The 13,772-nt window shown below is 41.6% G+C and overlaps 1 protein-coding gene across 2 annotated transcripts in view; it reads left to right on the top strand.

The window, feature by feature from the left end:
• The window catches only part of NEDD4 (NEDD4 E3 ubiquitin protein ligase), a 125,284-nt gene that overhangs the window by 77,072 nt on the left and 34,440 nt on the right, over positions 1-13,772 (top strand). For both annotated transcript variants that reach the window (XM_074966301.1, XM_074966300.1), the window contains one exon: positions 7,537-7,587. In XM_074966301.1, coding sequence (XP_074822402.1) covers positions 7,537-7,587 — 51 coding nt within the window. The remainder of the gene's footprint in view (positions 1-7,536; positions 7,588-13,772) is intronic.

The following is a 13,772-nucleotide window of genomic DNA, read 5'->3' on the forward strand; positions in this document are numbered from 1 at the left end:
AGGTTGGCGTGCCTAAAATAGCAGGAGAGAGTACCAGAATGAAGTGGATAGCAATAAGCCATGCTGAAGAAAGACACTAGCAATAAGAGAGTTCTGTTTTTTAAAGTGTCAAGTTGAGTTGGGGTTTTTTTGGTTTTTTTGGGGGGGTGGGTGGGCGGGGAAGGGAGGTTGGTCCCACATTCCACGTTTTTTTGAAAAGGCATGTTTCATTTGAGGATTGCCAAGAACTTGACAAATATTAAAACTTTTCTCATGTTTGAGATAAGCATTTAACCCCTTTTTTTTTTAAAAAAAAATCAATTTGTAGGCAAAAGTGATAGCTATATTTTTTCCAATAGCTCGTGGGTGTTACGATGTAAAAAGTAGCAGTGTTGCTTCCAGTTGGGAATGCAAGGAAGCTTCAGAGAAGAAAGCTGTTGCAACACTTTCTCCCATACAAATTTGTGAACTAGGAAATGCTTTGCTCTAAAAACTGATAATGAGAGATACACATTCAGTAATTTGAGGCTTTTGAAATCACGGGTCTCCCAGTTTGTAATAATTATCCTTTTAAGCTGGGCCCCGAGAACTAGTCATAAATTCTGTTTGTAGGAGAACACCAAAATTTTTGCAATACTAATGAGTAGTATCATAAGCTAACTTACTGTGTTCAGCAAAATTAAATGTTTCCTCTGTCAACAGGTCCCCAATCTAAAAACAAAATTGACAAACAGATCTGAAGAAGGAAGGTGTTAGGATTATTGATAAGGGAGGGAGCAATTGTTTGAAGAGGTACCATTAGGTTTTAGAGGCAGAGATGTTTTATGAGGGCATGAAGAGTGGTGTAGCCATGACATACAACGTGGAGAGAGAGAGTGGCAATGGGAGACAAAAAGTGAAGGAAGAGGGTAAGGGGCGGGAGTTCAGTTAAGCTGATATTATGAGCACTGGTGGTAAGAGATAGAGAAAGGAGACAGAGTAGCCAGTGTTGGAGAGCAAGTTAATTCATTCCTTTTTTTTAAAAAAAAAAATCGTAATGCCTTCTAGATGTTGTTTGGCTTAGTGCCTGCAGCTGGTGGTGTCTTTAGTTACATGACCTATATAAAATATTTTGTTGCCTTTGTAAGGCCTCTAGCACTAACAAACGCTGTCAAAACCCAAACTATAAGAGAACATAAAACAACACATGATGTGCTGCAATGATACAGGGAATAATCATTGCATAATCAGTTTTTTCTTCCTGTATTGTTTTCAATGGACCTTAGATTTATCCTAACTGTTCAGAGTCTGTTTAAAGTCTTACTTTCTTTGGAAGGACAGAATTGGCAATCAAGAGTAAACTGTACAAAATTATTACTTACTGTCAGTCACCAGACTTTGTACTATAAATAGGCTGATTTTGTGTGACACTTGATCATTGATGGCTTGTAAAGTAAGCACACTGTTGTGTTGCCACATTGACTAGCTGACGTGATTGTAAAGATGCTAAAACTGTGCCTATGCTAATGTTAAGGGGCTTGCCATCTGCTGGCATAGCTTATTTAATAATAGCACTGTCCTTGTGTGTAGACATACACCCATTATGTAAAAATGAGCAGAATTCACATCTTGGTTTCAAAAAGTTAATCGTGTTACATGACTTGCTAAAAGGAATCCTCTAATTTGATAGGTTTTGCTTCAAATTTAATATTAAATGTTTAAAATCTGTTTTTAATAATTTGTATGAAAGTGAAAAGCCTACAAAGGTTAAAGTTTAGACTGATTCTACACACTGTAAGACTTAGCCTGTCCAATAATATATCTAGAAGTCTGGTACTTTGCCAGTGAATATGCCTCAGAGCAATCACAATTGGATGAAAATGACTCCTCAGAGATTCTGCCATGTGGAATGGTGTTGCTGGTAGATGAATGAACAGAGTATAATGCTTTTTCTCCCCGCCCCTTTCTTGCAGCCTGGCTTTAAATATAGACTGGTTCACACTGCAAAACTGCTAAATGTGTCAAGTAGTGTGACAGTCTTGATTGGCAGAAGCAGAGATTGCAAGTCAACATTGAAGTGTGAGAGTAGTGGGTAAATTTGTACCAGCCTATATATATGTGACTAGTTCCTAAGATCTGTTTCTCATCTTCATTAGTACTTGTCAATTTTAAGTTGGTGTGGCTTTAAACTGATACTTCTGTCTGAAAACATTAACTATTGTGTAAGTAACACTGTAGTCTGTTATGGTTACTATTACTAGTATGACTGAAATTAGAATTTTTATTTTGTTTCTTAGTTTATTTGCATTTGACAGCATTCAGTATGTCCATTTTACATTTTTCCCTGGATGTAAATCACATAGCTGGAAGGGAAAGCAAAATCTAAAAACGGGGGGGAGAGATCATAAAACCATATTGGTGTGGGATAGACGTAATACCTGAAACAATTACTAACTTGATCTCTTTAAAACAAAAAATTTAGTTTTCAAGTTGGTCTCCCTTTAATAGCAAACCTTCCATTCCACTGCAAACTAATTCTTCAATTTAAAAATTGGATGGCTGCATTTGTATGAAAATCTAGCATGAAATTCAGGAAACTGTTCCTTTTGTTCTCTTCTCTAAAAGTTTCAGTATCAGATTTCCAAATCTGATTCTAAAACTAGATAAGAAACCTTTCATTGAACTTACTTTTTTGGCATCATCAAGAAAGCATACAAGTTTTTGAATGAAATAGCTTGTGTGTGTGTGTGTGTGTGTGTGTGTGTGTGTGTGTGTGTGTGCGCGCACGCACACACACACACACACACACACACACGCACACACACACACACACACACACACGCACACACACACACACACACACACACAATGTCCTTACTTAACTTTCAGCTCTAGACAGACCCCAAGTGTTTAAGCTTCTCTTCTCCTCTCTACTAAACAGATGGCTTAAGATAGACTCTGATTTTTTCCAACTTCTGAAATAAAAAATGCATAGCTTCCTTCCTTCGTGCTAATTCCTTGCTTTTAAGGCCTTATTAAATAGTGTTTTGCTATTAACTTCATCAAGCATGAGACCACAAAAAGCTTAACAGGAAAAAAGGTCATTCATAATTTCAAATTTCATTGTGAATTTGTAGCCTCTACATCCCAATATTCTACTTTAAGTCACCATTCTGGATTCTATTTGATATCAGGAAGGGGAACCCTATTTATATTCCACTTTATCTTCTTAAATTGAGCAGGCCTCTTACGTTTGTGGCAATTTCACCTGCAGTCTTGTGTTCCATGTCTCTCCGAATGAAATTCTTTTATAGCAGTTGGGCTAAGGGCCAGATTTTGAAAGTTATTTAGGTGCCTAATGGGATTTTTAAAAATGCCTATACACCTAACTCCTATTGATTTCACACTTAGGCACCAGTCTGCACCTTTCGACTCCTACATACCTTTAAAAATCTGGCCTTAAGTGTATAAAGCTGAAATCTGAACAAGCTGCCTGAATCTGTAAAATGGTCTGAATTAGACATTCTGGGTTCAAGCTTGATGGTAAATAGTAATTTCTTGCTTATAGTCCAGAAAGTTGCCTAAAATGTAGTTTCTCTTCACAGTATAAAGGGCTCAGTGGGTATTTACCAAGCTATGATACAAGTAGAATCTTGCTTCATTAAGAGGTGGATCTCTGAACATGCTTTAGAGATCTACAGTAACCCAATTTAGGCCAGAAGCCTTTACTTCCTTTCATACACTTAAGTGTCTGTTCACTTGAATTTTATTCTAGTGGAACATCCATCTCTCCTAAGGTTCTTCAGTAACTTCAGGTAAATTGCATTTTTGATTGGTTTAACCAGAATCAACTTAACTTAGGTAGCATTTCTCATAATGCTAAAGGCAGATTTCTACAAGCTATGGAGTTTCAACACACAGCACTCATACTGTTTTTGTGTTGCATTTGCTTCCTTTCTCTTTAAAGTTTGTTTCATGACTAGGCCATGAGCTGCTTTACAAGTATGGAACATACCTGATACAGTTCTAATACTAATGGCCAATTTTGCAGCTTTTTCCAAGTTGCTTTGTTAGAGGTCAGAAATGGGTTTGTGCCCTTTTTAAAAGACTCACTGTAAAGCAACATACTAACATGTATGTGATAAATATGCGTGTAGTAGTCCTTTATTCGCTTTGGAAATTAGAGATACAAGTTGGGTGAGGTAATATCTTTTATTGGACCAATTTCTGTTGGTGAGAGAGACAAGCTTTCGAGCCACACAGAGCTCTTCTTTGAACAGCTTGTCTCTCTCACCAAAGAAATTGGTCCAGTAAAAGATATTACCTCACCCACCTTGTGTCTCTACTATCCTGAGACCGACATGGCTATAACTACACTTTTGCAAATGTCAGGCATATAGATTCTCCTCTTTGTCTTGCTTGCAGGCCTCCCTTTTGAGAGTTCTCTCTCGTTAATTGAAGTGGTGGGCATATTGAATCTATTAAAGTTTTTTTTTTTTTTTTTTTTTTTTTTTTTTTTGCTCCTTAAACTGTAGGGCGTTGGTTAAATTCTAGCTTACAGTTTTTTCCAAGAGGGTGTCCAGGACTGCTTTAAATTGAGCAGCTATCTCTGTAATACACCGTCATTCCACTGGGGCTGCAGATGTTTCTTCTTCATTTTCTGCAATGCTGAAAAGTTCTGCTGGTTTTTATCCCTGCTGTCTGATTAGTTTTTGCCCCAGTCTGAGAAATTTTCAGTTTTGGTGCAGATCTCTAAAGAGTAAAGTAGCTACAAGAGTTAAAACTGCAAGTGAGCAGGAGTTTGAGAGGTACACTTCTACTCCACCTAGAACACTGAGAGTTGTCACACAGTCTAATATTTGAAAGCCCCTCTAAAATGGGAGCTAAAATAGTAAACCACAGTAATAAGGAAACTCCGAGGTTAAGAGGAGGCTGAGTTCAAAGCGAACACCGATCTGCTTTTAATATTACAGACCTGCAAGACAATAGTCAAACTCTAAATACTACTGCTTGCTACAGTAAACGTTAATGAGATGGATGCAGTTTCTCCAGCTTCTTGGAAAATCAAATAGATTAGGGAACAAAATACTGGAAAACTTAAGTGTGTTCTCTTGAAAATTTCTTCCCAGCAAGAGTAACTTTTTTTTTCATGGCATAAGTACTGGGTTGCATACAGAGGCTCTGAACACTAAAGCATTCTGTTAGAGAATCTTCTAATCACATTAAAATATATTTTAGGTGCTCTGTAGATCAAAGAATGAGAACCTAATGGCCTGATCCAAAGCCTATAGAAATCAAAGGACTGCTAGTGACTTCAGTGGGTTTTAGTAAAGGCACTAACTGTAAGGCTGGTTGCATTGTATTTGGAAGCATCTTAAACAGGAGTTTGTGGTGTAGGCTAGAACTTTTTCCAAACTTAAAAACTGAATTTGAATTACTTAATGATGGTGACACTTTTGCTTATGATTTGATGATTTTGAAAATATTCAATTTATATTTCCAGGAAAGGCATTAATACCAAAAAGCAAGCACCATATTAATTTTCGTTGTTAGTTCATTCATATGAAAATAATTATACTAGTTGAATGGGACAGTGTTCATTTCATATCCTTCAGTAACTGTGCTGAGGACTAATTGTGTAAACTTGTTTTTGTTTCTCTTTGTTCTAGATGAAATGTATTGCTTAAGTTGTGAGTTCTCCACCCAGTGAGGAGAATGTCATGAACAGGTGTCTGCGGGTTACAGCCGCCCTGACCTTCCCATTTTGAGAGGGAGGTTTACGGCTAGCATAAATAGTTTATGTGCGGTGGTGACTAGCTCTGCTTCAGTAACCAGCATGCATCATTCAGCATGCTCTCATAGCTGAGCATGGGTAGGTTATTGAAGCATACTCATTGGATATTTGAGTTCAATAGATACTTGCTCCGTCAGTGGGAGGGTACATGACTAACATTCCATTAAGAATAAAAGTAGACCCAGTGTAAAGAAAGCACAAAAAGAAAGCATTGTCTAATGGTTAAGGCTGTTGAATGCCACCCTAGGGAACTGGATTCTATCTCTGCCTCTGTCAGAGTTCCTGTGTGATGCTGGGCAAATCACTTGAACCAAACCCTTCACAGGTGCTCATTAACTGTGTGGTCCTCATCTTCTGGGTGCCCAACCTGAGACCCTGGTGTAGGGTGACCAGATAGCAAGTGTGAAAAATGGGGACGAAGTGGGGGATAATGGGCGCCTCGCCTATATAAGACAAAGCCCTGAATGTTGGGACTGTCCCTATAAAATTGGGACATCTGGTCACCCTACCGTGGGTTTTGATTTGCAGAAGTGTTGGGCACTCTCAGGTCCAACTGAAGTCAATGGGAGCTGTTCCTTGAAGATGCCAAGACCTATATAATGTTGAGCACTCTGAAAAATGAGGCTGTAGGCATTCTAGGTTTCTAGTTCAGTCTCATTGCCCAGACAGTCCCAATTTCTTTTCCTGGTATTTCCCCCTCCTTCCCCAAAATCCAATCTTTGTCTCAGCAGGCTCCCACTCTACTCCTTTTTCTTCCTCCGTGGGCTGGCTTTTGTCCCTTCTGCATTTGCATCAGTTTCCTCCTCCACAGTACTTAAGTGCCACTGGGAAGGTGATGTGTCTCAGTAAGAGCACAGGAAAGACAGGCTCCCTGATCTCAGTTCCAGTACTAAGCCCAAAGCAGACATTACAAGAGAAACTCTGGTTTTATTCCTGGGCTGGAAGGAGTATGCTCATTTTATGTGTGGTGATGTTGTAAGAGCTGTCTGGTCAGCACTAGGACCTGTAAAGAGATGGAACATGCTCATTGAGGAATGAATTGATGTTCGCTGCTAAAAACTAAAGTCTCTGAGCTTATGCAAACTGATTTTTTCCCCCCCCAGAGGTCAGATTTGGGTGGATTTTCATGGGATGGCAAAAGGCACATCTCTGCAAGTGGATGGGCTTAGTGTCAAATTTCAAATCCTTGCTCCAAAGCTGTCCAAAGAAAAGGTCACCAGAACTTAACATGGGTAAAACATATTTTCCCCTAACCTCATTCTTAGAAATAGCGGAATGGAAAATTTCAGCAAAAACCAATCAATTTATGCCTGTGGCAGACACCTGGCATATAAGCTTTCAGCCCATGTGGTTAAAATTTGCCGGTTATAAGGAACTGAAAACAGCGTCTTGTAATTGGCAGTATCCGGCAACCTTAATAGGCTGGTGCTATCGGCCCCATCTATGATTGTTTCAAGTGGTGTTGTGTATACTAAGAACCCATCCGTTTTTACTGATTTGAGGGGGTGAGCAGGGAACTGGCTTGACTTCCAAGAGTCCTTTAAATCAGTACTTCCATTAGGTATGATAAAAGATGTCAGGCTTGAGGGAGGGTATTGGAAGAGAGGGTAGTAAACATTTGTATCTGAGTTTTATACAATCTACATTACCTAGGATAACTTCAAACTCTTAAAATTCATTGCAGTATTAGGGCTTGCCATGAGCTAGAGACAATATCTTATGGGTTTATCGCTTCATAACATTTTTCACGATTTAAAACTTTTCCTTTTTTTTTTTTCCCCCAGACAAGAGATGACTTCCTAGGTCAAGTGGATGTTCCTCTTCATCAATTACCGGTTTGTATTTAAGATGACCTAAAGCAATCCTGTTGGCATACACAATTATATATTATTCATTGGGACAAATGTATAGTATCAATATACTTTATTAAATTCTGCCTTTTCTAATCTTTTGGCACAGATCTATCTCAGAACTAAAATAATGCAACCTAAACAATGTTATGCTTAGGTATGGGCTTCTACTAATAAATATGAGTTCTCTTACTCTTTATTCCTGAAGAAACTAAGGTTTGATGTTCACACCCTAAAGCAGGGGTCAGCAACCTTTCAGAAGTGGTGTGCTGAGTCTTCATTTATTCACTTTAATTTAAGGTTTCGCGTGCCATTAATACATTTTAATGTTTTTAGAAGGTCTCTCTCTATAAGTCTATATATTATATAACTAAACTATTGTCATATGTAAAGTAAACAGGGTTTTCAAAATGTTCAAGAAGCTTCATTTAAAATTAAATTAAAATGCTGATCTTATGCTGCCGGCCCGCTCAGACCGCTGCCAGCCTGGGGTTCTGTTCACCTAGGCTGGCAGTAGGCTGAGCGGGGCCTGCAGCCGGGACGCCGGCTGGCAAGGGGCTGGCAGCCAGAACCCCAGACTGGCAGCAGGCTGTGGGGGCTGGCAGCCAGGATCCCAGACCAGCAGTGGGCTGAGCGGCTCAGCCCGCTGCCACTCAGCCCGCTGCCAGTCTGGGGTTCCGTCCGCCGGCTCCTGCCAGCCAGGGTCCCAACTGCCGGCCCTGCTCAGCCCACTGCTGGTCTGGGATCCTGGCCCTGCCCACATAGAGTGGGTACCTACCTTCTCCCTGGTTCTAGCCCATTCTCTTTCTCATTCTGCACTGAGCTGAGGGTGGGAGTGCACTGAGCACAGGGCTGGGGGTGAAGGAGCAGGTTGGGGTATAGGGTCTGGCCAGGAGCTACAATAAGGGAGGGGGCTCAGGGTTGGGACAGGAGGTTTGGGTGTGGAGTGCTTACATGGGCAGCTCCCATTTGGTGCGTGGGGTGCAGGCAGGAATGTGGGGGGTGGGTGCAGGAGCTCCCATTTGGTGCTGGGGGGGGTGCAAGAGTTAAGGTATGGGGGGGCTCGGTAGTGGGGGGGGGTGCAGGAGTCAGGGCATGAGGTGTGGGGGGGCTGGGTATGTGTGGGGGGTGCTGGATTAAAGGCTGGGGTCGTGGGGGGTACAGGGGTCAGGGCAGGAGGCTGGGTGTGTGAGGGGGGTGCCGGGGTCAGGGTAGAGAGCTTTGGGGGGGGGGGGTGCTGGAGTCAGGGCAGAGGGCTGGGTGTGTGTGAGGGGGGTCAGGGCAGAGGGGTGTGGGCTAGGGTCGTGGGGGTGCTCCCAGCTCCCTGCCCAGAGCAGCTCACGGCAGGGGGCTGGAGGGGATATGTCCTGATTTCCCCTTCCCCAAGGCCCCCCCCATCTCTTCTCCGCCTCCTCCCTGGAGCAGCCAGCACGCTGTGACTCTGCTTCTCCCCTCCCTCACAAGGGCCATCAGCTGATCGGCAGCAGGGAGGGAGAGGAGGAGGGGCAGGAACCCAGCATGGCGGGGGAGGGGCAGAACCTTGCCTGCCCTGCAGCAGCAGCTAGCAGGACCAAGCTTCTTCACCCTGCCCCAGTGGGGGGGCGGAGAAGAGCGAGCTGGGGCAGGCAGGATTTTTAATGGCACGCTGCTGCCTGCCAGGGTCCCGGCCTGGGTTCGGCAGCGGGCTGAGTGGGGCCGGTGGCTGGGACCCAGCAGGCAGCAGTGTGCCGTCTTTGGCATGCTGCCATAGGTTGCCGACCCCTGCCCTAAAGATTAGACTGACTCTTGTTGTTTTCTTATTTCTCATTCTAGCTTCCTGTAAGGTACAGAGGAGATTTAGAGGGCTTTCTTTTTGGTTACTCTTAATTTTAAACATCTTTATTTTTAAATATCCTTTTTTGCTGAAAACAGACAGAAAACTGGCACAGTAAGAAATACAATTGAAGTAATCTAGTTGTGTACATTTTTTTTATTTTTCAGTTTTCATCCATTTGCAAAACCATTCAGCTTTAAGGAAACTTATGCAGCAAAATTGGGAATGGGAGGAAAATAAATTCAGATGAATGTTTCCACTTGCATATAGTGCCTTCATCCAAAGATCAGAAAACTTCACAAATTGCTAAAGAAATCTTGAAGCAGCCTTTTTACAGTGGGAAAACTAAGACAGAGAACCCAGCCAAGAGCAGTTGTTCTCCTTCCTCTCTTGACGAGCTGTGCTGAACATCCCAGAGTGGGAAGGCCTTAGTAGAGGTCTAGGCATCACAGTAATCCCAGCCACATGGGATGGGGCAGGAAGTACAATGTTTGATGTGGTGCTGTCTCAAGGGGAGACATTCCCATCAAGCGGGAACTGAGGAGGCAACAGCATTTCCCACAGTTCTCTGGATACAAGTGAAATCAGACTTTTTTTTTTTCCCCTTCCAGTTTGGACTCTGTGTATTCTTCTTTGCTGATTCGCTGTTAGTTTTGACCTTTTCTCACCCATCTTCCTCTGTAACTCTGTATGTTCTCCATTCTCAGTCTTTCCTTTCCTATTCTTCAATGTCACATGTACTTCCTTTTCCTACTCCTTTGCTCACCCACATAACAGGTTTTTTTAAATAAAAGACTGGAATTAACATTTGCCAGCAGTCATTCTGACTGTGTAATTGACTTATCCCTTTCTTTCACTCATTTGATAAGCTTTGAGTCGGACTGTCTTATACAAACACATAACACCAAAATACAAGGAGACACCAATATTAACTGAGGCCATTGGGTGCTACCTAAAGACCATAAATAATCCACACTGCAAATTGATCAGAGTCAGCAGTAGAATCCTAGACCTACACCTGCATAGTCAAGGATTTGTTATATTTATAGAAATACAAATATGAGAAACAATGGTGCTACCTTTTTTATTTTTTTTAAAGTAAGGCAAAATACAATGAGGACTACAAAATGCTGCAGGCCCTTGAGGCTTTGCAGGTTCAAGGTAAGAGATGGGGAATCTCGAACTCCCAATTTACTCAAACAAAGAAAAGGTTGACAGGTTAAATTGAGTTTCACATAGGAGAGAAACATTTTAAAATGCATAAACCTAGCCTTTACTTAATCTTTCTTCTGCTCCTTTTCCCTCTTCATTCCTAGTCCCTTCTTCCTCATGATTTTCCCTCTTTCCCATCCCCACTTGTGTCCCAGTCGCACTGAAAATATTATTATTTCACTGAACCACTTTTTGGAAAATATGCTCAGCAACCATGTGTTGACTTACCCACAATGACCAGCTAAAAGCATGTTTACGGTTCTAAAGCCCTCCTTTTAAACCAGATCAAGATCTAGTTCTTCAAATGTTACCTATGAATAAAAGGAGTGTGTTCCATATAGCAAATATAACAATGCATTCCTGTTCACCGTGAAGGTAAAAAGAATTCTCAAATTTTGTGCCCTTAGACACTTTATCCTGTTTTTTTCCCCCCCATCTATAAAATGGAAATACCACAACCACGGGTGGTGAGAATTAACTGACTCTAAAATTCTTTAGACCAGTAGCTGCATGGCCTTAGCTCTAAATTTGAGGAGTATATTGGAATACTGGGCACATAACTGATTTATTACTGATGTCAATAGTACTAAACTACACTCAAAAGAATACCATGATGAATACATGGGAATACCATGTTATCCCATGTATTCTTGGGATAACAAGAATTATGCACAAGCCTGTGTCTCAAGTTCCAGTTAGAAAGGAGACACTTTGCTACTGGAAAAACTGAGTTTAGAGTACTAGATACAATGCTGTATAGGACATGGTGGCCTTTGTTTTTGAGGAGCTGCTAGCCAGCTCCTCTAGTGAAGAATGAATAGACAAAAGGAAGAATGCACAATGGAATTTATTATAACAGAGCACTGTATAGTATGATCATCCTTACCAATGGAGAACTTAAAGTTCTAGGGTTATGTCTTCAGTGAGTGTAAATCCAGTTTCAGAGTAGCAGCTGTGTCAGTCTATATCCGCAAAAAGAAAAGGAGTACTTGTGGCACTGTAGAGACTAACACATTTATTTGAGCATAAGCTTTCGTGAGCTACAGCTCAAAGCTTATGCTCAAATAAATTTGTTAGTCTCTAAGGTGCCACAAGTACTCCTTTTCTTTTTGTAAATCCAGCATAGCTGCATTGACTTCAGTGGAGCTATGCTGATTTAGGATGAAGTAATAGTAATAGAATTGAGGATCTGGCCCTCAAATCACTTAAAGATGCATAGACTTAACTCCGATTCACTTTTATGCGAGTTATACAAATGCACTCAGAATAGGCCCCATTGACTTCTGCAGTTGCTGATTTGTACATTAAAAAGTAGGGCTGTTGATTAATCGCAGTTAACTCATGTGATTAACTCAAAATTAATCATTATTAAAAAAAATACCATGATTAATCGCAGTTTAAATCATACTGTTAAACAATAGAATACCAATTGAAATTTATTAAATATTTTGGATTTTTTCCCACTTTCATATAGTATTGTGTTGTAATTGAAATCAGACTGTATATTGTTTATTACAAATATTTGCACTGTAAAAATGATAAACGAAAGATAGTATTTTTCAGTTCAACTCTTTCAAGTATTGTAGTGCAATCTTTGTCGTGAAAGTGCAACTTACAAAATATAGAATTTGTTTTTGTATGAGAATTGTATGTCCCCTGGTCTATTTTACCTGCATTCTGCCACATATTTCTTGTGATAGCAGTCTCGAATGATGACCCAGCACATGTTCATTTTAAGAACACTTTCACTACAGATTTGACAGAACACAAAGAAGGTACCAATGTGAGATTTCTAAAGATAGCACTCGACCCAAGGCTTAAGAATCTGAAGTGCCTTCCAAAATCTGAGAGGGACGAGGTGCGGAGCATACTTTCAGAAGTCTTAAAAGAGTAACACTCTGATGCCGAAACTACAGAACCCCAACCACCAAAAAAAAAAAGAAAAGCAGCCTTCTACTGGTGGCATTTGACTCAGATAATGAAAATGAACATGCATTGGTCCACACTGCTTTGGATTGTTATCAACCAGAACCCATCATCAGCATGGGTGCATGTCCTCTGGAATGGTGGTTGAAGCATGAAGGAACATATGAATCTTTAGTGCATCTGGCACATAAATATCTTGTGACTCCAGCTACAACACTGCCATGAGAACACCTGTTCTCACTTTTAGGTGACATTGTAAACAAGAAGCGGGCAGCGTTATCTTCCTCAAATGTAAACAAACTTGTTTGTCCAAGCAATTGGCTGAACAAGAAGTAGGACTGAGTGGACTTGCAGGCTCTAAAATTTTACATTGTTTTATTTTTGAATGCAGTTTTTTTGTACATAATTCTACATTTGTAAATTCAACTTTCATGATAGAGATTGTACTACAGTACTTACATTAGGTGAATTGAAAAATACTATTCTTCTTTGAGTGCTTGCTCATATCGATTCCAATTAGGTGTGTGCGTGCCACGTGCATGATCATCAGAAGATTTTTACCCTAGCAACACTCGGTGGGTTGGCTGAGGCGTCCCCTGGAGTGGCGCCGTCATGGCGCCGGATATATGCCCCAGCCGACCCAGCACCCCCTCAGTTCCTTCTTACCGCCCATGACTGTCTTTGGAACTGTGAAGCGCAGCATAGCTGATCTCCACTCTCCCTAGCATTCGCTTTAGTACGTGTTAATAGTTTGTGATTAGTTGTTAGTAGTTACTTAGTATAGTTAGATTTAGTTTACTTAGTGGGGGGAAAACGGGGTCTTCTCCTCTCTCCCCTGTCCCGGTACTGGGGCCCATGCCTGGGTCTCTGGGCTTCAAACCCTGCTCGGCTTGCCTGAAGCCGATGCCAACAGGAGACCCTCACGACTCTTGCCTAAAGTGTCTGGGGGAGTCCCACCAAGTGGACAGGTGCCACATTTGCAAAACCTTCAAGCCGAGGACCAAAAAGGAGCAGGACTTTAGACTGAAGCAGCTCCTTATGGAGGCAGCACTTAGCCCGGTCCCTTCCTCCATGCACCAGGACTCGGCATAGTCTTCGGTGCGGAGTGCCCCTGCGGCACCGACTGGTCCAGCACTGCGTTCAGACTCTGCTAAAGACTCACGGCACCAGGTCTCCCCGGCACCTCCACCATTACGGCACTGGTCCCTATCTCCGGGCC

The sequence above is a fragment of the Natator depressus genome, chromosome 10 (assembly GCF_965152275.1).
Source record: "Natator depressus isolate rNatDep1 chromosome 10, rNatDep2.hap1, whole genome shotgun sequence".
In the NCBI taxonomy this organism is placed as follows: Eukaryota; Metazoa; Chordata; order Testudines; family Cheloniidae; genus Natator; species Natator depressus.